Source organism: Takifugu flavidus, chromosome 13, assembly GCF_003711565.1.
Source record: "Takifugu flavidus isolate HTHZ2018 chromosome 13, ASM371156v2, whole genome shotgun sequence".
In the NCBI taxonomy this organism is placed as follows: Eukaryota; Metazoa; Chordata; class Actinopteri; order Tetraodontiformes; family Tetraodontidae; genus Takifugu; species Takifugu flavidus.
Window position 1 is genome coordinate 13,375,370 of NC_079532.1, and position 26,894 is coordinate 13,402,263.

A 26,894-nucleotide genomic window follows, 5' to 3' on the forward strand; every position below is an offset into this window, starting at 1 on the left:
GCAAGAGTCAAAACAGCAACAAAATATATCTCCTATATCAGCCTCCCTATACATTCTCATTTGTGCTCCCCTCAAGAGTTTGTTAAAATCTCAAATTCATTGCGAAAATCTATTTTCCAGCTGTACTGGTAATGGACGAGGTGCACTGGAGAGGTTCAAGGATCAGGGTCTTCATGACGGTAAAGGGAGGATCATTCAAATCTGTTCAATTAAGGTTCTGCTTAAGTTCAAACACTGTTGTGCGTAAGTAATGAAAATGATAAGAAAACTATAAAATAGAAAATAGATTAATATAAAAATAGATAAATAGATGGTTCCTGCAGTTTAGCTGAGTTATAAAGCACAACACTTTATCAGTATATAGTTTCGTGTTATATATTTATATATAATTTTTTTGCTGACACATTGGGAGAAATGAATTAAATCTATGAAAAGATGATATTTTTGTTGATTTCCCGGTCATCTAATTATCTAGAAGATTTAAAAGACTTGAAAAACAAATGCGATGGCCGGGAATCGAACCCGGGTCAACTGCTTGGAAGGCAGCTATGCTCACCACTATACCACCATCGCAACGCATACTCTGTGACGCCAGAAATAAAATTATTGAAACTAATATTCTCATTCTCGACCGAAAGGGGGCAATAGCGTACAATTACAGGAAGTACGTTTAACGAAGAAATGTGTTTGGCTTCCGGTTTACGCGTCTGTTTTGCAGGGGTTTAAAAACGTTAGACATTAGCACTTCTGGTTACTTCAATCAAAAGTCTAATATTTATATTATAACACTGAAATGGATATACTGAAAGACGAAATTGCGAGGAAAAGGAAACATCTCGAAGAAAAAGACCTTCTCGACGTGCGTAACTGATAACGTGATTGTTTTTGCTAGCTTGGCATAGCTGCCTTACTGGGACCATCGGTGCTATAAATAAAAACTACATTTCGGAAATGGACTATGTTTTTCAACTGTTGATGCCGATTATTTGGTTAAAAAGACCAAACGGCTATAAGAAATATATATATAATGTGAAAATCATCAACTGCGGCCCTTCACCTAAAAATTTAAATTACTCTCAAACAGTACCAAGGTGGATCTAGATCGTTATCGTGACTACACTAACTGTATAAACTCAATATTTGACTTGTCTTTTGTTCCAGGAATCCAAAAAGTATTTCAAACGGGCTGATCTTGTGCGCAAGGAACAAGAAGAATACTTTCAAAAATGTGGATACAAGGTCCGTCCCACATGTTTGTAACTGGTTGTTTTTGTCAAAATTCTCATGTGCAAATACTGTTAGCCATTTATGCAGGAATCATGATGCGATGATGCTCAGGTTTATACGGGTGTTTGTGTTTACTGTGCTGTTTCTCCAAAACCTGCCTCTGCTGCCTGCATCTGTAGGTTCAGAGAGAGACTTCTGAGAGTCAGGTATGGGATGCACCGTGGAAATCCCTGACTGGATGCATGTCCCAAAGCTTTCTATTTCCTTGACGCCGTTCCTGAAATTCCAATTCAGCAACAATTATAGTGGAAATACCCTGGTGGTGATGACCCTCCAGTTTTGGTTCTGAAAAATGATCCCACGTAACACTATACCTGGGTGAACTATGATTACATTATCATCATGCCAATCATGAAACTGGTGCTATTGGATTTGTAATTATGGAAAATCCTCCATCACTTGAACCTGCATAAATCTCCAATACTCCACCAATGTAAATGTTAAAGTTAATACCAATAATGAATCATTGAGCTGGCTGAAATGCTTAAAACATTCCAAATTAGGTCTGACAGTAAAGGAGCAAGGAAAAGAAAGTGTGACACCAAAGTGAGACACCACACCTGTCTGTGTGGTCATCATGTGGATATTGGCATGGAAAACTGAAATCAAAATATTTGATACATTAGGTTGACAATTAGACAGAACTCAACTTTTTCAAGAGTTTAAAAGCTCAACAGTCAGGTTTATTTGTATAAATGGAGCAAATCAAGGGCAGATATCTGAAAGCTACTTTTTAGGATTTTAATTTTTATTCATTTAGATTGTGCTTCAATGAGCACTATCTAAATGTAGTGCATGTGCTTTTTAAAGCATGATTACATACTTTTAATTTATGCTTTTAATTTATTTTATTGTTGAGGCTTTTCTACTGTAATGAGGCATTGCTGATGACATTTATAATGAAACAATGAAATTTATAATGAAAAACGTGCAAGCAGGTATCCTGGTTGTGTTGTGCATCATCGATCACATGATATCATATTGCAAGTACCTCTCTCCCGATCCAGTTGTAACATTTAAATCTTTTACTGTGCTTCCTTTCACCTAACATTTCCTCAAAGCTTAATCAGAAGGAAGAAAATGAGCCGTCTACATCATCTAACCCCGTGTTAGAGTTGGAACTAACAGAGGAGAAGCTGCCAATGACGCTGTCCCGACAGGAGGTGGGTGACGATAGAAAAGCATTTCCTCTAGCACCCTTTTTTCTTTTTGTGTGAAAAAGGTGTGTGTGTTTTATAGGTAATCCGTCGCCTCAGAGAACGAGGAGAACCAATTCGACTGTTTGCTGAGTCTGACTACGAAGCGTTCCAGAGACTCAGAAAGATCGAGATTCTTACTCCGGAAGTAAATAAGGTACTGTGACGAGTTTGGTTTTATGTGTGTGTGTGTTTTCTGTCGTTATTATAAGCTTACAGTGTGGCGGGTGTTGGGGTTGCTTCTATTGGCCGCAGGGTTTGAGGAATGACCTGAAAGCAGCCATGGACAAGATTGACCAGCAGTATCTGAACGAGATCGCCGGGGGAACCGAGTCAGGAGACGTGGAGTCCCAGCACGACCTGAAAGTACACGAAGAAAACACCACCATCGAAGAGTTGGAGGTACGTTTCTGTGTCGAGCCCAAGACCTTCTCAATGTTATCTGTAACGAGAATCCCGAATTTCTGAAAGTGCTGTTTTAATCACGGTTTGTAGCTCACTCTATAACCCCCGAAATCTCAACTTGTTTATGATCCAAACTTTGTTTTAGGCTCTTGGTAAAACTCTGGGTACAGGAGATGATGATGGGGACCAGGAAATAATTCACAAAGTTCTACGGGTAAGACAACACACTCGATAACATCTCAGCACTGTTTTAGAAAGGAAGAGACAATACATCATTAGATATTTCTGTCCTTTGTATTGTATTTAAGTCCTAAAGAAAGTTACTCCTATTTGGGATTTGTCTAGTGAGTTTTCATGTTTTAACATCCACATTTCCTCGGGTTGTAGTTTCTTCTTGGCGTTTGGGCCAAAGATCTCAACAGCCGAGAAGACCACGTGAAGCGAGGTGTCCAGGGTAAACTGGCCAGTGCAACTCACTCCCAGACGGAATCGTACCTCAGACCACTCTTCAGAAAGCTCAAAAAGAAGGTAGTAATTATGGAAGTGACATGATGGTAAATTCAGTTATTTCCACACTGTAGTTGTTCAACCGTGTGTGTTATTCCTCCCAGAATTTACCAGCTGACATCAAAGAGTCTATTACAGACATCATCAAGTTCATGTTGGAGAGAGAATATGTGAAGGTTTGTTTTAACTCCACGTTGTCCTGTTGATGCCTTCTTGTTGTTTAAGTGCTTAAACGTTTTTAAAAATAATTTTTCCAGGCAAATGATGCCTATCTGCAGATGGCCATCGGTAATGCTCCTTGGCCTATTGGTGTGACAATGGTGGGTATCCACGCTCGTACTGGCCGAGAAAAGATCTTCTCCAAACACGTGGCTCACGTTTTAAACGATGAAACTCAGAGGAAATACATCCAGGTGAGAGCATAAATGGTGAGCGATCTAGGGCTAATTTTAGAATATTTAGTATTCGGAGCAGTGGGAAAGTTTTCACATCCTTTTACTTTTTACATCAGCTTATATTGCAGCTCTGCATTTTTGGGGGCAAATTTAATGAGTCGAAAACACTAAAATATTACATAAGTATCTGAGACTCTTTATTCTGCTACTTGAACTTGATGTCTGGAGGCTCTTCTCATTTCTCTGGATCATCTCTGAGATGTTTCTTCACCTTTCTTGGGCTCCACTTGTGGTAAATTCAGGTAATTGGATGTGAGTTGTAACGACACACTCCTGTTTAAGGCTCCACCGCTGTCAATGAAAACCAAACCATGAGGTCAAAACACCAACCTCCACAGCTCAGAGAGAGTATTGTAGTGAGATGTAGCTCTGAAGGAGTCAAATCATTCTGAAACTGAAGACGTTTGAAACAGCCAGCCACTGCCTGACCAAACATCCCTGTGGTGGTAGCAGTCATCACGTGGAAGGAGAGCTGATTAAACTCCTTCAGGGAAGAGGAGAATCAGCCAAGGAACTTCAACTGGGCACTGAGGAAAGAGTCCGAATACTGTCAAGTATTCTGATATACTGGATCATTTTGTACTGTTTTCAATTCTGACAGAGGACATAGTTACACAATCAGTGTAGACACTGTTTTGGTACTTTACAAACTCAACACTGAAGCAAAAAATATTTGCTGGTTAACATGAAGGTGCGCCTCTGCGTGGGGGTGTTTGAAGAACATTTGTGCCTAATGGTTTTCACTCACATGCAAAACATTGCCACATTTAAGGTTTAGGCTATTTTATATATATTGTCATTGGTATTCATGAAATCTTTCTGGTTTATATAACATTACTGTGAAAATGCAGTATTTTAGAGAGCCTGTGCCGTTTTACGTGTGTGCAGAGATGATTAGATTATTTATACATTCACATAAACCACTCTTTATGAATGCTGATATTTTATAAGCGTCGTCCTAGCAGGAGCTGCACTAGTGAGGTTGTGTGTGAGCATTGTGCTCTGCTTTCAATCTGTCAATGTGCAGTTTGTGTATAGGTGTGTGTTTGCTGAACTCTGCTGTCAGTCCCACCAGGCATTGTTGGCATCTTAGACCTTTGCCTTAATGAGAGGCTGCGTGAGCACAGGCTGCTCCTACAGCACCTTCCACGTGCTCAGCCGCCAGACCTTGGATGTCTGTGCTGCAGACACTTTGCATTCATGCTCAACAGTCCGGCTAAAGCCGCAGACACCTCTGAGTGTGAAAATGACTGTTCAAACCCAATTATCCAAGAAGAAAATCCACAAGTGAAAGTGTGCTATATTATGACATTTACCTGTATAGCTGAGTTGAAGTCAGTGAAGGTCAGCGTTTCAGCGGAATAAACGTAACTGCTTGCAATTCAGATATCGAGCTCATTATATTGACCAATCATGTGGTTTCACTGGTGGTTTAACTGTGATCCTTCTTCTTTTCTTTCTTCTCCAGGGACTGAAGAGGCTCATGACGATCTGTCAGAAACACTTTGAAACAGTTCCATCCAAGTGTGTGGAGTACAACGCTCTTTAAGTCCTGGGAGAGAGTACAGGAACCTCCACCAGGGCAAATCTGTCTTTGTTCACCAACACTTGTGAAGAGCGGCTGTACGAGTGTCATTGGAATACAGCTGTTAATAAATTCATGAAAAATAAAAGCCAATAAATTCATCAAGGTAGAAATACGGACTTCATCCAAACCGCCTGTCGATACAGCCAGAATTGTAACAGTGATCCTTCCGTTTGTGTGTACTGCCGCCCTACAGAGCCTCGTAATAACGTCTAAAATATAATTTGGGTCATATTTTTAAGATTACATGAAGTGTTGCTGCCCGGAAGATCTCCCAAGTTTGTAAGTTTTATTACATTAAAGAGATGTAAAAGTTTCATGTTCAACTTTTGTCAGATAAGCAATCATGATGTTTTCATTGCAAATAAATAAATGCTTATTTCTAACATGGCACTTGGCTTTTTTATTCAGTGATTCATCTAAATTGCTGAATAAACCTGATTGCATATATATATTGAGTGAATGAGTCATTTCTGTAGTGCCTGTTCTATACTGAGAGCTTTATCATCACTGGCCGGAAACCTCCTAGTATTTTATTAAGACTGAAACATCCCACACCACCAGCTGACTTTATTACACTGAGTAACCATAGTGATGGTTTCGGCGCGCACTCGGCAGCCTGATCCCACATCAGCACAGTTTCAGCCGGCAAGATCCTGGCGTGTCACAGCAGGAGCGGTCGGTGGGGCGACTGAACCAGATTCACTGTCGTATTTTACACATTTCAGAGGCCACGTCAGCACCTGAGTGTGTTTATATGTGTGTGTGTGTGTGTGGGGGGGGGGTGCGTCAGATCCTCCTGGAATTACCTGAGGAAGCGACACATTTGTCCCCACTGTGAAGTGAATCATTTATTTGTGTCCTTCAGATAAAGAGTGACAAATATTCAGGCCTCTGTCCGGAATTAATGGGCTGGTAGATAATATTTACAATTTAAATTGTTAATTACCAGGGAAACTTGCTCATCCAACCATGGAGACGTGTCAGAGATTTGTAACTACCATGATAAAAGCACTTCTGTTCCTTTTCTATAAAGGTGTAACAGGCTGAGTTCATCTTGGCTCCTGATTCGTGCTCAGCCCTTCTCTGTCCTCATAATGAAATCTAAATTCGCTAATTTAACATTTTATAATGCAGAATAATTGGCGCCCTTCTTCTTGGCAATGACCAGGATGTGGATAAGCAGATTTCACATTGCCTGAACTCCTCCCAACAATCAGCCCCTGTGCTGCCTTCACGGGCACCGTTTGTTATTCCTCTAATGATCATCTTCCCATCACCGACCGTACGATGTGGGCAAACAAATGGAAAACCGGTCTGTGTGGTCCTTTTGTTCCCCTCCTGTCAGCGTAAGATGTGGGATGGATCCACTCAGGGCCATTTAGGTATTCAAATCCCCAGCATGTCCCTGTGAAAGGACTCTACCGCCCCAGTGAGACTGCATATATTAGCATTGACAATGTGTAAATCAAAGCAAATGTGAAACCTAATTGTTGCCTTGCCTGTTCTGTCATGAAACATTCAACAGTGAGATATTCAAATGGCCTGTTTTTAATTTGATAAAAGGATTGTCCCTCTACCGGGAACACAAGCTTGTGTTTCTTGCTGTTCATTTCCCCTGCACCCTGCTGACCTTTCAAATCAACTCTAAAATTCAGTCAGCTGTTTATTTTTCCTGTCTTTCATTCTCTGTGCGTGATCAATGCAAATATCTCTGTTCCTCATTGTGTCTCCCAGCGATGCCTCTGTTGAGATGCCTCATTTGGGTGTTTACCTGCCAGCTTGCACGTCCGAACTGCAATTAGAGCCTCATTTCTCTTTCGACTGGTTCCATCCTGGTGGGCTGATTGTTGCCAGGCACCTGCAGAGGTGGAAACCAATCACCGGAGCAGATGTATGATATTGTATTACCACCCCTAAGGATCGTTGTTATTTCGAGTAGATTCTATTGTTTATGATCTTGTCTAAAGATCTGCACTAAAAGAAGAGAAGAAAAAAGGTTGTTATTAAAAGGTGAAGTCGATTTTAGCGATAGGTTGTGGGAAGTGAGAAGCAACAGAACTGTTCAAAAGTGCCTCATTTCTTTCCTCCCCACCATCATTTGAATTATTATTTTTTTACCTGAAAGGCAACATCTGTCCTGTGGACAGCTAAACCGAAAAAAAATAACAAAATATGTCACAATGTAGAACTGTCGGCTCCCCCACAGCCTGCGCGAGGGAGGGAATGGAAGTGATAACTCAATAGTTTTGCAGCAAGAATTTCCTGAATGCACCTGCAGCCTGCTGCTGCTGGAGTCTACGGAGACAGTTGGAGCCTGTTGATTCCGTGAATTCCCGACGCACAAGAATGTGATAAAGGATTACAGATGTAGACTAAGAGGGAGAGAGAAAGGGAGGGAGGGAGAGAGCGAGAGAGAGAGAGAGAGAGGCGCAGAGGACGCATGTGGCAGCTGGTGCGTTTGTGTGCATGAATGTGAAACCCTTGCAAACCTTGCGATTTGGGAACGGAAGGTGACTCTGGTTGTTCGATGTTACTCCTGGACCCCCCCTGCGCCGGTGCTATGGAGGGGCTGCAGGGTGAAAACGCTGGAGTTGGTGACACCGGGGAGGACGCGCAGGAGGCGCATCGAGCACTCGCCTATGACACGGTGCTGAGCACTTTGGTGGCTGTGCTCGTGTACGTGGTGCTGAAAGTGAGCCTGGACGTGGTCAGGCAATGGCGGGCCAGGATCTCGGTGCTCATCGTGGGTTCGGGACCGGTGGGACTGGCGGCCGCCCTGGTCGCTGTCCGCTCGGGGAAAGTGCTGAAACTGACCGTGCTGGAGGAGCGATACCGGAGCGCTCTGCTCTGCCGCCCGCAACAGATCGCCCTGGATCCCCGCAGCGTCAAGTTCCTGCTGGGACTCGGGGTGGACTTTGACAACATGGAGGGGTGCTGGCACAACGAGCATTTTTTCACCCGCATTGGCGTGTTTCAGGAGTACCTGCTGAGCATCCTGGAGCAGAAGAAGCAGAAGGTGGACGTCAGGGTGCAGCTGGGGACCAAGGTAATCCTGGTATTTACTCAGAGTCGCAACTATTTGACCTTTCAGCCCTGACCAGTTCCAGAAACATGCATGCTGTCAATTTCTGGCAATCAACCACTAAAAACCATTAGTGGAAACGGTCTGTTGTCAACTGACCCAAGATCTGAGAACAATCTTCACCAGGGAAACTCAAAACAAGATCAAACTTAAGCAACAGCACATTAGAGTTTCGAAATGAAATAAACTCCTCTTTGTTTTAATTTTAAAAGCAACAACAACCACGATGTTTTCTGTGTCCCTTGACTGACCTTTGATTGAGCTGCTCATCACCATTTCTATGAAAAATGTATTTAAAAATATATTCAATGACAACAAACCGTGTTCCATCTGCACGGAACTTTCAAAGTGACGCTAAGCCATCCGAGAAGTTTGTCTGAGATGTGCTCCACATACAAACGAGGATTACATGTTCACTGAATATTTGTGTCATGGCTGGAAGCCAGAGATGACGTGAGCGCCGCCGTATTCAGGCGGAAGCCTGTGTGGATGTTGTGAACCTGCTCTGAGCTTCTCTTTTTGTTTCCCTCCTCAACAGACACAAAACAATTGCGCTGAACTTTGAGACACTTGTGTCCAGACGTCACGCAGGGTTTTGTTCCTCCCTCTCATGTAATTCTTTTTAGTCACTGCTTCCTAGTGACTCACTGGCCCTCTTCACTAAAGACAAGAGGGTCTTCGATCAGAGCAGACTTCAGTTTTGTTTAGACTCACTGCTGAGACTGACATTTTCCCCTCATTAGAAGGGATGCAGTCTTTAATAAATCACCCTTGTACCCTCTTTGTCATTGCTTCAAATATCCACAAACCAGCCCCATAAATTACTTGTTCTTTTCTGTCTAAAAGGTTGAAGGATGAATCTCTTTGCTGCTGGGCCAATATCGTCGCCTTAAGACCGTTTTATTCTCCCTTTTGGGGCTGTCTCTCTTTTCCTAATTCCTTTTCCTCCGCTCTCCTTTGCAAAGCCGCAACATTCGTGTATAATGATAATTACCGAGTGATTTGCTGTCGTCAAGGAAAGCTCAGTTGCCGCAGCCCCTCTGAAAGCCTATTGTACATGTGTTTTGGAGAGTATAATCTTCCTCTTTTTATTACTTTAAAGAGGGAATGCATTTTTTTTAAAAAAAAGAGTTGCAGCTAAAAAAACCTATGAGGAAAAACTGGGCAAATTGAAATATATCAACAAAAACGACTAGGCTGAATGCTCCCCTTGTGTTTTCACGCTAAGTTTACAGATGAATACCTGCGGCAGATTCCGCGCAGTCAGTGGCCCCGCGTGATCGTGGTGGCTGACGGGTCGTGTGGCGACTCCTGCTCGGTGCTGGGAATCAGCTCTGAGTACACCGTGGAGTCCTGCCATGCCTACGGAGCCAACGCTGCCATAGAGAGGCTGGATCAGAGACAGGTCCTCACACACACACACACACACACATATTCACAGGTTACTGTTTGTACAAGGCCTGAACGCCGTAGAAATGGGATATTGCAGGACGCTCTTGTGACGTGTTTTTATTCCACCTTCAAAAAGCAGATTTGTGCAAACTGTTCGATCAGAGCTACCGCCATCACGTTGCCGTCCTCGTGGAGACGTGCTGGCAGGTGACGCCGGTGACGCAGTGATCCGACGCCCTCAGCAGCGTCTGCTTTCAAATGCACCAAAGGTCACTTGAGATAACGAGATGGGTCCTGGAGCAATGACTCTGAGGTATCCAGGGAGCCCGGGGAGGCTCAGTGGATGCCTGAAAATGATGAAAAAGTGTTCTATCCATTAGAAATAGGAAATAAATTCTTACATTTTACAGCTGGTGCAGCTCAGGCCAGTAGTCTATTGCAGGAAGACTTGACAACTATGTCCGCACTGGTCCTCTGAGGCAGTCACATCCAGCATTCAGGCTGTCTATCTGCCGCAGTAGCAGCAGACTCATGCTGCACTGACGGCCAGACGTGAGTCATTGTTAATAATCAATGTGTTGTTGTTGGAGCCTTGGCAGAGGGGAGATTTCGACCGTGCGCTGTTAAAAAGTCCACTGGAAAGAGTCGACTCTTAAGTCATCAAACACACAGGCGGCGTCTCCAGGAAAACATCAAATATCATCTGGACACAAGCAAAAGGTGTCATTTTACAGCCCTAAACCTTGACATCACGTTCTCATTATTGGCCGTGCGTCTGCCTTTTATTGGCCCCCGTTCTCAGTGGCCGTTTCCTGTTGTGATTGAATTTAGCTCCCAGGATATGACCTGACCCCTCCCATCCTCACCCAGGCTCCTCACTGTTCACATGCCATTAATGTTAGCTGCTCAAGCTGTTGCTCGCCTCCCCTGGGACCATTTGTGTCACTGAAAGGAAAATGGATGAATTCGGACCTGAGGGGAAGTCACCGTCTCTCTCAAGCTTTAGACGATCCCACTCTAAACTCGGCGTGTTCCTCTTCCTTTTACTCCAGGTGCCCACTCCTGAGATCCGAGCCCACAGTCTCTATTTTGACCTGTCGGCCTACGGAGTGGAGGCCCTCCGAGAGCACCGCAACCCCACCACCAAGCCCGGCTTCCATTTGAAGATCTATGGCACTTTCCGAAACCGCTACATGGCCCTAATCTGCCCCGCATCGGACAGCAAGATGGTCCGCTTCCTCAAACATACGGCAAATTCCTCAGTGAGTCTGCTGGCCTGTTTTTGAGTTATGGTGCCTGGTTTCCAACCAATAGTTCTTGTAGCGCCCCTACAGGCCACTGAGGACATAACAGCTGCTCAAGGGTGGAGATTGCAGTTTGGGTTAGCAAACAGATGCATCGTGCCTCCTGGGCAAAGGTGTTGTGCTTTACTGCAACTGTTCTTCGCCGTCGGCTTGTCGGCAGCTGGAAAACAATGGGTCTCGATCATGAAAGATTCGTAGATACGATTACCTCCTTCCAGGCTTTTGATTTGCCTGTCCCCACCACACTACGGCTAATTGATTAGAGTAAAATGTCTTTTTTTCCCACTCAACTTCACTCAAAATAATTTCTACCTGCTTCAGAAAAGTTCTTCTTTCGTTTGTTCGCTCTCTCTTCTTTTGCTTGTGCTATGACGTGACGCATCAACGTCCACCTCCATTTATAGTGCTCGTTACCAATTCATGGGCAGAGATTTATGCAAATTGCCGGGAGCGGGCTGTTAATTTACGTCCATTTGGCATTCATGATCTGCACACATGTTTACCATCAGATTTGAGTTTCCCAAACACAGTTTCATGTGTTCCTGGTTTTTAGTGGAGTGGGCTTTTATGTTTAGAACGTTGCAAATTTACGAACGTTTCATGAATGAGATCCAGTGGTTTTATGCACGAACCCATTTCATCCAACTGGTGTGACATTTCTGCACCCTTATTCTAGCTGCACACATTCTCTGTTACCTACAGTGCAAACTGCACCTGCTAATAGCTAATAACTTGCATCAACCACCTCCCCATATTGTTCAGTTCTGTTTATTTTTCAAGTTACCCATAAGAATAAATCTGATACAAGATGTGAATAATGTCAAATGCTGCAATCCCTTCAATGCACCCGTCTTGGGAAGATGGCATTATCAGAAATAAATGTAAGGTGTTGAAATCCAGTGACAGCCTGCCAGGTTCACCTCTTTGAGCGTCATATTAGTTCCACTCAGGCAACAAATGGCCTGTAAATGCATCCTGGTGAGGGTCCATTAGCGACTGTCTGAGCTGCAGAGAGAAATTTTGCAAGTGAGTGGATGTCACCTCGGTGTGCGTGTAGAGGCCATCTGTACATCTGCTGAACACACACACGCACGCACATGCACAGGCACACGCACACACATACACACACACGCACCCCCACATACAGGTTGTGGGCACAGTGGAGTGTTTTGGCAGTTTTTAGTCTGTAAACATCACTCTTACAGCAGCCTGCAGCCGTGCAGGTATAGAGTGACCATCCTTGAAGAGCCTGTTGCTATGTGGGCGGCCTTTCAGATGCACCGTTACTTGGTAACAGATGACTAATGCAAGTATGGGTCGAAGGAGAGCAGAGTTGAACAGAGAAAACAAGTGAAGGAGAACAAGGCTCATTACTCAGTGCACTTATTTACAGTTGAGTCGATGAGGTTTCCTGGTCTTCAAAGGGCCACTCAGATATATAGTCATATTGTAGCATATATATGAACATCTGGACTGAAAATACGAGTAAAATCCATTATGTTTCCCAGCAGCCATCCTGGATCTTTGACAATCTTGAGCAAGTTGGTTTAGAACATGCACCTACCATCTCCTACCACTAGATCCCAGCAAATCTTACATGCCGCATTCAAATGTGTGAGTCCCCTTTTTCCCACCCTGAAGGTCATGAAGAACATCTTCCACCACTCCTTCAACGCCTATAAAACAGACATCGAGCCTCGCCTTAACGACGTGACGCTCCACAGCATGCAGTGCAGCCGGCGCCTGTTTGAGATTCAGCTGTCGCACCGACGCGCCAGCGCCGCCTACATTGAGGGGGACAACGTGGCGGTGACTGTGGAAGGGGAGGCTGCCTACGTTCTCAACTTTGACACAGGTAAACAATGGAACACCTGCGGTGGTATGCAAGGATCTCGGCAAGCAGGAGGTTCAAAATCGTGCTGTTGCTTTGCTTTCAAAGTATTGCTTCAGCCACCAGGGAGCCATTACCAGAACATGAGCTGAGAGGAGGTGCAGCAAAAGACACAAGGACAGAATGAATCATCTTTTTAAGTCTGCAGTGTGTGTCTGCTAATGGGTGTGCGACTCATTACTGCACTCACACACCCTTCAGCTGATGCAAACCTGGTTTTTGTCTCCATTTTTACCCATACACGACATGTGCTGTCCTAAATATCTTCAATGTGCATGCTTTGATTCATCAAGCTGCATATTTGCATCCTGCAGGTTGCGGGGTGAATCTCGGCATGCGCGGCCTGGAGTCAATGGGGACGTTTATTTACAGGACAGCCACTGCCGTGGACCAGAACGACATACTGGAAGCACTGTCAGCTAAGATGCAACACTCCCGGCAGGTGGCAGAGACCTTCAGACTCACGGGCCTAGCGGAGTCGATGTACGAGTGAACCCGAGGAGGAGGTGACGGAATGCCTCCCTCTAGTGGACAGTTGTGGTGCTGCTGGGGCGCAGCACTGATTTCATAGTGAAGAAAGCTGAATAACTGCGAAATGATCATGAAAGATGAGATGACGGATGTAAACATGGCCACTTGTGGAACAGTGTTTTATCATGCTCCCGTATAATGAATTCTTTATTACATTTGCAATAACATTTTACACTGTACCGGGGAAAAGCAGGCAGTGCTTGGATTAGTTGAAAGCTTTTTTTATCATTTGATGGCGAGCCCTGCTCTGAATAAATGAGACTGTACCACAGATCCATCCACCAGAACAACTGAGGACGCTGCTCCAGAGTCAGATTATGAAAGCCATGACCATACAAATATTCCTTGACCTTTTTTGTGCTTCTTTATCAATTCTATTTTGTTTTGTGCTGTCAACTGTAAATTCTATTTTAATAAATGTATATTTGTGGCATCGCAGAGTTCATTTCCTTTCCATACTTTGCTCGGTTCTTTCTAAAGAGACAAAAATGTGATAACGTCCAACACGTGTTCAAGTATGTTAGCCTCTGTTAACCAAACTCTTGCTATCAGTCTTCAGTCCGTTTGGAGCCAATAATAATTTTATGTTTCTGTCTGTAATGATTAAATACCTACAGTTTAAATGCCTCCAATGCTAACGCATGAATTATACTCACACCACATGATGAACTGTCATTAATTTTAATAAAACTGCTGAGTAAAGAATGGAAATATATGAGCGAACCGGGTGTAATGAATCTGTTTGAGGGCCATTACTCAATTTATTTTAATGGTTCGAGACAAAATGTCACCAAATCCAAATTTTTAAATTGAGCCTAATATTTCAGAGACTTTATAGATGGCTGGGAAGAAAAATGACACTTGGAAAGAAAGTACTGGACTTTTTATGGGACGTTCCATGAACCTTTATTGATATTGTTTTTTGGATTATTGTAATTTAATGCGATCCTTGATGCCATCCTTGAGTCAGAGCAGGCAGAGAGAAGAAAATAAATCTGTCAAGTTTAATTTTGAACTCTCATGTCGCCTCGTCCGGCTGTGCCCTGGTTTACACCCACGGATGGCAGCAAGGTGAAACCATGACAAGCTGTGACACTAACACACACAATAAACATCATTAGAATAATGAAATAATGTTTTTACATGTAAGCAGGCTAGAACTGGTGGAGAGACGTGTCAGGGGGGATGCTGGATAAAAGAGAAACTGCAAGAATAAAAAGGGGTTCAAGACGGTGGTGAGACATTCCCAGGAGGAATCAGCCATTGCTTACTGATGCAGAGCGCGTGAATAAAGAACTGACCAAAGAGGGAGAGGGAAGAAAGCCGCCATCCTTTCATAACAAACTACAGATCTTTGCTCACTTATTTACCAAAGGAGGGCTGCCAGGTGCCAACAGAGGGATGAGGGATGTATGAGAGATGCCTCTCATATTGGCAGAAAAGTGTTGGAAAACATGGTTTTAACTGGTTGGTGGACACAAAAAGTGGTCTTTGTCATTATTTCAATCATGGAACTGGAATTGGACCATTTCGAGGAGACGACTGTTGTGCAGTTGTGTATGCCGTTTATAATCCTCAAAATATCTCTGAATATGAGACGGGAGGAGCGTCCCACACACAACATTACATCAATCAGTGTGATACAACATACAGAGAGTAGTGTGCCAAAGGTCTCTGGAGCTGCAGACAGGGTGGAGTTGGTTGAGAAACCTGAGATTCATGTAACTGTTCAATGTCAACACTGCACCAATAATGGACAAAAATCACTTTATCCTGCCTAATTAAAAAGGTCCCCCCCAGGCTGTGACCTCCAAGGTCAACAGTCTGGACCTTTGAGTTGGCCCCTGTTGTAGCACAAGCCCTTTCATTAGATTAAACACAATAATGAGAAAATCTTTTATCTTTGCATATAATTAAAACTGGAATGAAGGACAACTTAATCAATAAAGTAGAATGACAGGTTCGTAAATGAATTAGAACTGCCAGTGGGGGGGCTTGCAATCAATAACAAATGTTAAGCAGAGTCGATGGGTCGTAGTTACAGACATCAAGAAGTAACAAAAGAATATGTGATGCTGCGGGCATGAACTGAGATTTCACCTGATCGTGTGTGTGTGTGTGTGTGTGTGTGTGTGTGTGTGTGTGTGTGTGTATGCGTGTGTTCTTGTACTTGCTACATCCTGAACATGAAAAGTACTGCATCCTACTAGCAAACTGATAACTTTTTTGGGAACTGAGGACATTTTAGATGGTTCTCACATCTTGAAAGGACTGTTTGAGGGTTAAGCCAGCTTTAAGGTTGAGGTTAGAATTTGGTTTAACTCGGAATTAGGGTCAGAGTTGGGGTTGGGATGGCTAAAGTTAGGGCAAGGAGCAGTGCAATGCATTATGCCCATGAAAGTCCTCATTAAGAGAGTGTTTAGATGTGTGTTCGTGCCTGTGTGAGAAAGACAGAGATGGAGATTGTTTTGGAAACCTTAAATAACCTTACTTGTTTCCTCAAAAGTACTTTTTGATTCAAACTTATACTATTTCCATGCACATACGACACTGAAGCCTTGATTTATGTCTTATTGCAATGGCATCGATCAAACACACGAGGGCAGTGCTACCCTGTTCGAATAGAAGGCAAAAATTAAAGCAGAAAATTCCGAAGCACGAAAACAAACTGACTTTCTAAACTGAGGAACCATTAACCGGGCAATTACAGTTTCGTGGGTGGGTGGGTGGGTGGTGGTCGTGGTGGTGGGGGCTGTCTGAGGTTGTGTCTGAGGAGATGGGAAGGGTGTGAGCATGATCTCCTATTGACAAACCCTCAGGTACTGTCAGATATACAGACAGGAAGTCACTGTCACATGACTGAGGTATTGGCACCTTGTCCGATTGCAGGACCTCTTACGTGTGGCTGCCAGCAAAAATTCAGGCCATGTCATCTAATCACACACACACACACACACACACACACACACACAATGGAAGGATGAGAACAAGGCCAAGAGAAGTTGCACTTGTGCTGTTTTGTTTTATAGGAAATACTTCCTAAAAGTCCGCCATTTTCTTTGAATTTGTACAGAACAGAAAGAGATCGGAAGTTGAATTTCAGACTCACGACATCATCTGTCGAACAATTGTCACTGCCTCTTTCCTCCACGCTCCTCTCTGCCATATCACACTCACACCCAATTTCCCTAAACTGTCACGGCCAATAATTGGCCCTCTCTGTCAGGATGGAAATCAGGCCTGCCGTTCTAACTAAAACACACATGCCTCACCCCCGGCATTACTCCCTCCCCACCTCTTCCCCCTCCCCCTCTTTCTTCTTCTTTTTCTTCTTCCCGTCTCCACCACCTGGGAAATCACGTCTCCGGATAGAACACAGCCACATCATTTCCCATCCCCTGCCCATCCTCCCCCAAGTTGGCGAACGCGTGTACTGTTACATGTCTGCATGTGTGTCTTTGGACGAGGTGGTGGTGGGGGGAGTTTGCTGAGGGGGGAGGTGGGGGTGCACACCGTGTGACAGTGGTAGCCTCAGGGCCAGGTTGCTTTTGACAGGGACGAGGGCCTCTGATTTGAGGAAAGCAGTCACAGCAGCGAGCACGGCTGCCTCCTCGAGTGACACCTCCCTGTTAGTGGGGGAGAGCTCCGTGTGTGTGTGTGTGTGTGTGTGTGTGTTGATGATGATAGGCATGATGGACTGGCTGCCTGCACTGTTTGGGACAAACAGGGAAACTTTCCCTGATGGGCTGACAGGCCCCGGGCCCCCGGCCGGCGCTCGGGCAGATGGGATAAAACCACGGAAACGAAAACATGGCAAAGAGAAAGTTAACATCGCCGGTAAATCCTGAGGCGTGACACTTTTGTGCGGGCCGTCCACACGTGTGTGCGTGTCCGTGTGCGTCTCCAGAGAGCAGGCTGTGCAGATCACCATTCCAGCTAATCTAATTTCATTAATGTGATCCCCTGTCCATCCCCTGACGGCTTAATAGCCATTATTTGTGGGTCCCTTCAAATAAAGGCTGGGCAGTAAATTGCAGTCTGTGGAAATCGAGATATAAACGCCACCCTGCATTACTGTATAATATCTTTGCCTTTAATTAACTGAAAGCCATGCTGACATTTATTGGATTGCAAGTTACTTGTTAATGGCAATAAATTGTGGAACAAAAAAAGAATCATTGCTTATTTTACATCAATAATTTGTGGACCTTTTGCTAATGGTTATTCATTACTCGCCTGTGGGGGCCGCCGTGTTTGCTGAGTTTAAGTGAATGAAGAAGGTAAAGATTTAAGCGGGCAGATTTTGGTGCTCCGCGACTTGGTTTGTTGGAATAAACAGCAACGTCGGGCTTTACTGCTTTACCTTTTGGGAGATATGCACATCGTGGGACTCCTCACCACAAAACGCTGCACACGTGCAAAAAAAATGAGGAGTTATTACTCGCCATGAATCAAACGCGTATTTGGCAAATCATTTGGAAACTGGGTGATTTAAAGAGCGACATATTAGCTGCGATTGACATGATAAAATAAGCTGATGTTTAAATCATAGCTGTGATTGCTCCAAACTCTGATTAACTCATTTTATAATTGAGCGTCGACACATTCCAGCACAACTCAGAGCAAGAACAAACTGAAAACAATGAATCAATCCAGATCCATATATCAGAGTCGATTATTATAAAATAACTCCAACAGGAAAAAAAAAAAAATCTCTGACTGAGGTATTTGTGTTGACATGACAACATACTAGCATGCACGCCAGCTTTGGTTTGCTCTCACAATCAAGGTAAAAAAAAAACTTTCCTGGGCAGTGAAGGCACCGTTTTCCCTCTATATAGTGCCACTCTGCGTGTGTGTCACTCAGCCGCTACCAGCTTGCTAGCAGAGAGAACATATTCCCCGCCATGGCGGGCGCCCGTCAGAGAGGCGGGTGGCTCTCGTCAGGCGCTGCCACTTGCTGGTTGCTGGCACTGATCTGGCGTGGAAGGAACAGAGATCTGACAGCACTGCCACAAAAATCAGGCCCTTCAGATGCTTGGAAAGGAGACTTACTGCCCCCCCCCCCCATGTACACACACAGCCCACCCCACACTGCCCGTCCAGTGCACGGACGCACAAAGTCAAAAAGAGCAGTCGGCCAGAGTGCAAGTGTGCAGCTACGTCCTGTCAGCGCGGATCTGCCCGACGGGTCTCAGCGTGCGCGGGGCGATTGGGAAGGAGGAGAAGTGGCGGGATGGCACGGGGGTGGGGCGAGGACAAAACCCCCACGCTTTAAATGATGGGACGTGAGCAGAGAGGCTCGCTCACACGCTGACCCCTCTGCCCCCCCCCCCCCATGTGCTCTGGAACTGGCGTAACCTCTCCACATCTTTGCCTGTGGGCGAAGGGCCGCGTCATCCCTCCCCCTGCATCAGCCTCTGTCTCCAGGTTGTGGATATGACCAGAGACAGGCTCCGAGAGAGACGTCCCCCTCGCTGATATCACGCCGCGTCCCTCAAACACTTGTCTCAAATACCTCCAACTCCCCCCCCCATCAACCTGTGAATGAGCGACTCTGACAGGAGAAAAGAGAGACAGAGGGAAACAGAATGGGGGGAAAAGAGGAGGGGAGGGGGCAAAGAGGGTTGTTTATTTTGCAAGGCCGACAGAAAACTCTCAGAAATGCTGAGCTGGAGTCGCGATGAGTAACACAGACTGTGACTTTTTAGGGGGGAAACAACCTGCTTTGGTAAACTTGGAATGACTTTGGAACGCTCGGGACGCTCCTCGTGTTGGAATGTCAGGAGGGAAGCGCGCGTCAGCAGCTCACATGTGCCCTTTAGAGCCGCGCACAAACCATCTGAAACGACAGGTCCGTCAGTAAATTTCCCGGGTTCAAAATGTCGTCCCTCTTTCCCCCCTCGTCTGTCAAAGCGAATCAGACTTTAACTCCCCCCTTGTCCCGCAGACTTTAACTGCTCCGCTTGTTCGTTGCTACGAGATGATTGAGTTCAAAACTGTCTCCAGCTCAAAGAAAATCGGAGGCGCCTCAACCGTGTCTGTGCTGGTTGGAGACATTTTCAAAGTTTTATCATATAGCTGAAGAAGAAAATAAACAGTCATGAAAGAGGTGTTGAGGCCAGTAAGATGCCCTGACCAGTTGGGGTGATTTGGTTTGATGTTCATAGGCTCCTCAGCAGTGATGCTAGTTCCTGTCCTGCACTCTTTGGGTGGTTATTAGGATTGACGACCAAAAGAGCAATTCACACCCCAGATGGGACTCGAACCCACAATCCCTGGCTTAGGAGGCCAGTGCCTTATCCATTAGGCCACTGGGGCACCTGTGCATGGACACACAGGAAAATTAGGTCCAGACTGCTGCTTGGAGCCTGTCTGCATTGAGATTTTCAGGACTACATCTGAGAGGATTGAACAGAGATTAGAGCTCATCAGGAAGTCTGTTTTGGCTTGTTCAAATACAGCATTGAGAATAAACTGAGGTCCAGACTTGTGCTGGAGCCAAATACCCCCAAATAAACTCTAAAACCAGCACATCTACAGGTTTATCTCCTCTGTCCCAGGGAGAGGATGCTGGAACTGGAAACTCGAAACTTCACGTCACGTGCATGACTGAAGACCTTTACATTTTGAAATGTTTTAAAGCAACTGCTGATGGGCAGTGATTTGCTAACAAACCCAATCCCTGATTAGCTGGCGGTGACGTCACAGACCAAACACAAGTGAAGACTGGGATTAACTAAAACCCTGGTAGCTTTAGGTGGAATGTCAGATCATAAAAACAGCTTTTAATAGGCTTCTTTTCATGGCTCCTTGGCTAATCCAGAATTATCTGCAGATCCTTTACATAATATTATCTCAACCTTCGCTAACAGAATAGGGAATAAATCTTATCAGCCATCTGTCAGGTGCATTTACCAAATGATCAATTTCAATCAGAAGAAATTAGGGGAGTGCTTGCTGTAGCCTATTTGACAAATAGATCATTGGCCTGTGTTACCTCTGACCCCAGTGTGACACTTTGTTGGACTTTAATCTCTTTAGAATTATTGAAGCTTCCAATTAGCCAAATGACACTGTTAAGAAACACATCGCTAATACAGAGAGCTGAAAACGCCTCCTCTCTCCCTCTCTTTTGCTCTCTCTCTCCCTCTCTTTTGCTCTCTCTCTCCCTCTCTCTCTGTTTTATTCTGACTCCCTGCCGAGTGAGAGCAGCGCTGGAAACATCAGGTGATGGAGGAGCAGCGCGGCTGAACAAGGTTGGAAACACTCCTGAACACACGGAATAAAAGAATCAGAATATTTTCTCTGGTCATCCTTGATATCTGGTGAAAGAGGAAGTAGAAAGGTGCTGATCCAACACAGTAACACAGCCTCTGGGACAGAAGTGTACACACACACACACACACACACACATTAGCATTTCTATTTTTGGCCTTTCGTAGACGTAATCTAAAAGTGTTCATGGAAGTATAAGTAAAGTTGGGAGGACTTGTGAGGACACTTCCCAAAAATGTCCCTACTTTGTAAACTGCATATTCGGTCCCCGATGTCCTGCATTAAAAGAACACACACACACACACACACACACACACACACACACACACACACACACACACAGTGGACACTGGGCATTTAAAAGGTTAGGCTCTCTATTTTCTTGTCTCTGATGTGGGACAGGAGGAAATACTCATCGCCTGCTTTAAAAAAAATTAATACTTTAAATGAAGTTTTAAATGAATGATTCATGGATTAATATTTAATTTGGTATGCTCTCGTGTTTCTAGTTTTATGTGTGCATTTGTATATGAATGTTTAGATATAATGAGTTCCTGTTGGTTTGTCCACATGGTGGATTTGTTCCTGGATTGAAATGAACAAAATAAAGTGTAACAAGAGCTTTTCTGGCAGTTCCTGAGTCACAGCCCCCTGCTGACAAATCCTGGTAGATCCAGATGAATGGATATCTAATTAAGCTTTGGCAGAGACCCAATCATTACATAGAGCCACACTTAATTCTATCAGCCTGTTCCTGGGGTATAAACCTGTTGGTGATTTAATGAAGAAGAAGATTTCTACCTTATATCGCCTCTATTTCGTCCTCTGAAACGATAAACCACCTCAGGTCAGTGTAACGTTTGACTTTAATTACAAAGTTACACTGAGATTTAAAGAATCTGACCACAAAGTTCTGCAAATATTCTCTCTGGGTTCATTAAACTGTAAATTTTCACTTGAAAAAAAAAGAGGCTGAAGTTCCACACAAGGACTTTTACTTTCCTGTTGCTCTTCCTCTTGTTAGCTGTTAGCGTCCGATAGACACAATTATGAAGCCGCGCTCGCCCCCACAGCCAATCAGAGAGCCGTCCACGGGCTGATGGCTGCATGGTCTACGACAGGAAGAAGTCAAGAGTCCGGACCTGTGACGATGGCCGGGGTGACAGATGTCATGTCAACTTTGTAAAAGTTTTGTTTTAATGATGGAGCGTGGCGCCGCGCGCGGGTACACGCGGGGGTCGTTGATGAACCCATGGAGGATCACTGTCACACAACCTTCACCCGCCTCTGATGCAACACGCTGTAATGACTTCTGATCTGCCCGTCACTCAACGCAGACGGCGACATGTCCCGTCCATGCAAACGCTGCACATCCCGATCATTAACGGAATGACACCTCTCAGCTAACAGTGACCTCCTGCCATACCCCATTAAAATAAAGTTTAACTGTGCTACTTTTCAATCACAAGTTGTGTAAAATTCCTACGGAGTATCTTTTATTCTTTAACACCCACATTCATAATTAATTCCATTATCTTTATGTCCATTCTGGCGCGCTAAATTCTATCTTCCCTGCTCTTCCTGCGGGCGCTTTTCTGTCTCAACCGTGGCCTTTTTTTTACATCATTGTTTGACCAGTGTGCAGGCCCGTGTGTATCTACAGCGTATAACAAACAGAATGAGCACTACAAATGATTCGCAGGGGGGTCTGAAATTCTTTAAGAAGTGTTAAATGCTGAGTCTTGTTAAATTACCACCAAAGAAAGAGACTCTCTAAAGAATTAGCACTTAATTAGGTCTTAATTAGCATAATTATGCATGCTAACAGTGTCTCGACAGAATAACAGTTGTCAGGAGGGTTGAACCATCTGTAATGGTAGAGGATTAATACATCATCTTTTATATCCAACATCGCTTTACCTCTTCTATCTCAAAGTGCTTTTCATTAATCAATTTTGCTTTTATTGGTTAGGAAATTTGTCATTTTTCATTATGTGCCATTATGCCACTCCCTTTGCAGCTATAACGGCTGTAATTAGGCCTCAAGTGTATCCTCCAACACAAACACTCCGACACGGAGGCGCTCACACACACATTACTGCCCGGTGTTGCATGCATTTAAGGCTTGTGACATGGGCGAGTCAAGAGGGGACAGAGGAGGAGATGGAGGTAAAGGCTGGGGGAGCCACCCGGATTTACAATGAGAGGAGAAAGGCTGGGAAGGAGCAGCATGAGGACGGGGTCATTGATCAATGGAAAGGTTTGAACTCGGGAAACACTTTTCATGTTTGGTAATCAGCTCGTATCAACCTGCAAAGAAGACGAGTTACAAGTAATAATAGGGAGCCTAATAATAAGCCTGATTAGAGAAATGACGGCCCTACAAATTAAGCTTCAATTGTGAAACTTGTTCGTTTCTCAGCCAATAAGATCCAGCCCTTCTCTGCTGCTGCATCCTCCTTTTGTTCTAATTGGTTTCTCTGAGTCTTCGCCCTCTTCCTACGTCGGACCCGTAGCTGCATGAACCAAACAAACTTTTATCAACTAAATCAGTTCCTAAATCAGGCTTTTAGATATTCATTGGACCAACGCCTGCCTGTACAAACTGTTTAACGAGTCTTTCCAACGTCTCTTCTTGTTGCATTTCCACCTCTCTCCCTTTTCCCCCCTATATTCCATCCCAGAAATCAATGTCTTGATGGATAACAAGCATGGCAGAGCTCACCTTTCTCTTTAGGGAAGGGTGACAGAATCACTCCCGGTGCTGCCATTTCCATCTATGGGGCCCCGCAACACACACTGACACACACGGAGGTGTGGCCGAGGCACAAACACACCAGAGCTCCAATCTATAAGAGCCTTGAGCCTCAGGCGACCTTGAGACACTCTGCTCAGGTTGGCCTTGCCAATAGCATAAGTATGCATGTCTGAGTATAAGGTGTGTGTGTGCACGCGGGTGTGTATGTGTGTGCAGTGTATACGTATACCATCATCTCACTCTCCCGTCTTGTACTTGCAGAAAGTATTGTTTTATTTTAAACTCTACTCATACTTACTGTACATACTAATTGTCTGCATATGGTAGAGGGAGAGTGGAATACTTGAACAAGCCCCCCTCCCCCCACTCCTCCCTCTTCTTCTTACCCTTCCCTTCCTCCCGCAGGTCCACGGGGACATTAGCATTATCGATGAGCTCACCCCGTCACCTCAGACACAGGCTCTTTAAAGAGAATAATTTCATGCAAATGAGATATTGATGAGCTAATGATTAATTGGCTGCCCGACTGTGTTAATATGCAATAGCTGTCGTGCAATATGCATTTCTAATGACTCTGTCTCAGTGTGTTCAAACAAATGGGCGACTTTGATCATCGGGGTATTCAGAGGCTTTCCAGCATGTTAGCTCGGGGATAAAGCATCGCCTCAGGAGTTCGTGCAAACCACCATGGGAATGCAGCCAGGGAGAAAAAGGAACATAAGTTCTCTGTGTGTTCTTCTTTAGATTAACTACAGAGGGCTTATTTTTAACCCAGAGTGTGTTTAATATCAAAACTTACGAACTTTATTGTAACCCAGAAGCAGAAGACCTGACCTCAAACACTACAGTTTTAAAAAAAAACTATTTTAAAAGAACTTTTGAGGGGATTTAAATGATGAAACAAAGTAGAAGCTTTATTATCTCTATTAAAACCAGGTTGAAAAAAGTAAATCAATGTGAAATGCCAAAAGAAAAGGTGCAAATCTCAGACTGAGAAAGACCTTTGAACCCACAGGCACACTCTGTTGTCTTATCTTTAAAAAAAAGGAGGAGTTATTTGAGCATAAACTAACCTTGACCTGCATTTACTGCCAATCAATAAACACTGACCAGGTCCATTTCTTGGCTGCTACATCCTGTTACCTCATATGAGTTCACATCATTCACCATAGATCAACGGCACACTGAAACATTTGAGGAGGAAAAAAGCGCAGTTTGATGGCAGTAACTGCTCCCATTGAGCTAATATCTGGTGATTTGACACAGATAATGTGATGGCTACCATCAGGCTATTCCGTACTGGGGCCATTTAGGCCCTAATTGTTCTTCTCACTTGAGTGGCGTGGTTGCATGGATCGGAGACTGTGTGTGAGGTCACTGGTTGTCTCAGGTGGATTTTTTCCCCCCATTGTTCTCATAAATTATGACGGGTCAGCCCAGGGTCTCGTGCTTGTAGTAGAAGCACAGGCTCATTTATTGTGCAGCTAAAGATAACGCTTTAAAAAACAGGATCTATAGGGATGATGTTGCACATATGATTCTGGGGTCCTTGTTTAACTTTGCATTAATTATTCAAGAGAGGCTTCTCTGTTCTTCTGCTTTAATTTCAAATAAAAAACCTATTTAAAGAAGCATAAACGGGACACCGAGCCAATCAGAAAGTAAAGGCAGGTGTATGTGTGTGGGCTCTTATGTTCATTTTCATGCACAAGTGGGCCCCCTTTTTTTGTCCTCCAGAAATTGAATTTTAAATTAGAGTGGGGGGGTAATCAAAATGATCATTGCACCTAATCATTGGCTTCAGTTGTCCTTCGAGGACTCATTTTTGTCTGTGTGTCAGTCAGTCCGTCTGTGGCATGAAGAGAAAAGTAGCATCAACTTGGCAGCACGACGAAGACAAGCAGGGTTGAGGATTCAGTTGAGGTTGATGGGACCTGAGGTCAGATGGATGGACAGGCAGGACTGGAGAGGGCAGCCATGTTTCCAGATGTGTCAGAACAGATTTGTGTGCGTGTGTTGGTGCGCGTGTATGTGAGTGTGTGTGTGCTTCTGCGTTAAAGTAGCCGTTGATGGCTGCTCATTGACACTAAACTGGTTGAATGACAGGAGAATGTGCTGCTGGTTCTGGCCTGAACGTTTGGTCAACCAAAGTCCACTGAGGATTCCCCACACTGGAATAAACAGCTCTAGTTTAACAGTCAACTGTGTGTGTGTGTGAGGTGTGTGTGTGTGTGTGTGTGTGTGTGTGTGTGTGTGTGTGTGTGTGTGAGAGAGAGAGAGAGAGAGAGAGGAGAGAGAGAGAGAGAGAGAGAGAGAGAGAGAGAGGAGAGAATGCATGTAGAGTACAGCACTATGTGAATAGTACAGGCCAGATTACTGTTTAACAGTGTTTAGTAAAGCACTGTAAAAATATAAAGGATTAATTTCAGATTTTATTTACCAAAAGATTAGATTTGAATGAAATAGCTGCATTGCAGACATTTAAAAAGAGACTTAAAGTTGAAGTTCTTGAATGGCATCCAAAATGTCCGTCCTTTCAGCCTAATCTTGATTACAGGTGGACATAAAAATCCCCGAAACTTTGATTTCAACGGTTTTTATCTGGATCCACATCAAGCGTTGACGGACACCTCCTCCGTCCCTCCTCCACGGTAACCGTGCCTTAACGTGATCCAGTATTTTTAGTATAATCCCGAATGAATGAACCTACCTGGCGACTCGGAACTCCTCGTCTCCTCCCATCACTGATAATCTGCGGACATTGACTGAACGCAGCCAAATTTCCACCCCGTCACTGTGGGGGATGGGGTGGGGGGTGGGGGGGCTGTTAAACACCATCAGCACTGAAAAGGAAAGTGCAACGTTGGGAAAAAAGAGGAAAGCGTTTGTGTGATAAACACTTTGGTCGGACAGTGCTGCTGTTTTCCTGCTTCATTTCTGCGCTGTTCTGTCAGATTTAGGCACTGATGAATAAATGGACTGTCACAGAGCTGTTTGGGGGGCCAGTATTTATCCAGAAACACTGACAAATTCCTGGATGTACTGGAAGACGAGGTTGCAGGACTTTGCAGAAAGATATTTAAGAGTATATGGACCAAAACAATAACTGATGAATAAAAAAATAACACTTTCTAAGCCACTGACAGGAAATATTATCCCACAATAACACCATAAATAACTAGAATCTGAGCTGCAGATTGCCCCATATAGTCGGTGTTGC

The 26,894-nt window shown here is 44.4% G+C and overlaps 2 protein-coding genes, 1 long non-coding RNA gene and 2 other non-coding genes across 8 annotated transcripts; 2 read left to right on the top strand and 3 right to left on the bottom strand.

Annotated features, from left to right (window-relative positions):
• Positions 1–501: 501 nt before the first annotated feature.
• Positions 502–573, bottom strand: trnag-ucc (transfer RNA glycine (anticodon UCC)). The gene has a single exon. It is a non-coding gene; the product is annotated as a tRNA-Gly (tRNA).
• Positions 574–652: 79 nt separating this feature from the next.
• Positions 653–5,826, top strand: prpf18 (PRP18 pre-mRNA processing factor 18 homolog (yeast)). 3 transcript variants are annotated; one of them, XM_057052136.1, is made up of 11 exons: positions 665–859; positions 1,162–1,239; positions 1,407–1,433; positions 2,349–2,450; positions 2,527–2,640; positions 2,739–2,885; positions 3,034–3,102; positions 3,276–3,416; positions 3,500–3,571; positions 3,653–3,823; positions 5,319–5,826. In XM_057052136.1, the coding sequence occupies exons 1-10, from the start codon at positions 794–796 to the stop codon at positions 3,818–3,820; spliced, it is 984 nt and encodes a 327-aa protein (XP_056908116.1). In that variant the 5' UTR covers positions 665–793; the 3' UTR covers positions 3,821–3,823; positions 5,319–5,826. The 3 variants fall into 3 exon arrangements, with proteins under 3 accessions (XP_056908115.1, XP_056908116.1, XP_056908114.1); XM_057052134.1 differs by having other exon boundaries at positions 3,653–3,808; XM_057052135.1 differs by lacking the exon at positions 1,407–1,433 and having other exon boundaries at positions 653–859; positions 3,653–3,808.
• Positions 5,827–7,435: 1,609 nt separating this feature from the next.
• LOC130536291 (uncharacterized) lies at positions 7,436–8,984 on the bottom strand. 2 transcript variants are annotated; one of them, XR_008953319.1, is made up of 2 exons: positions 8,841–8,984; positions 7,436–8,433 (listed from the first exon to the last, which is right to left on the bottom strand). It is a non-coding gene; the product is annotated as an uncharacterized LOC130536291 (long non-coding RNA). The 2 variants fall into 2 exon arrangements; XR_008953318.1 differs by having other exon boundaries at positions 8,772–8,902.
• Positions 7,966–14,071, top strand: si:dkey-234i14.6 (uncharacterized). Its single transcript, XM_057052133.1, has 5 exons — positions 7,966–8,484; positions 9,749–9,925; positions 10,965–11,174; positions 12,858–13,071; positions 13,422–14,071. Exons 1-5 carry the CDS (start codon positions 7,966–7,968, stop codon positions 13,598–13,600), a joined length of 1,299 nt encoding a protein of 432 aa, XP_056908113.1. The 3' UTR covers positions 13,601–14,071.
• Positions 14,072–19,886: 5,815 nt separating this feature from the next.
• On the bottom strand, positions 19,887–19,959 carry trnar-ccu (transfer RNA arginine (anticodon CCU)). Its single transcript has one exon. It is a non-coding gene; the product is annotated as a tRNA-Arg (tRNA).
• Between the last annotated feature and the right edge of the window lie 6,935 nt (positions 19,960–26,894).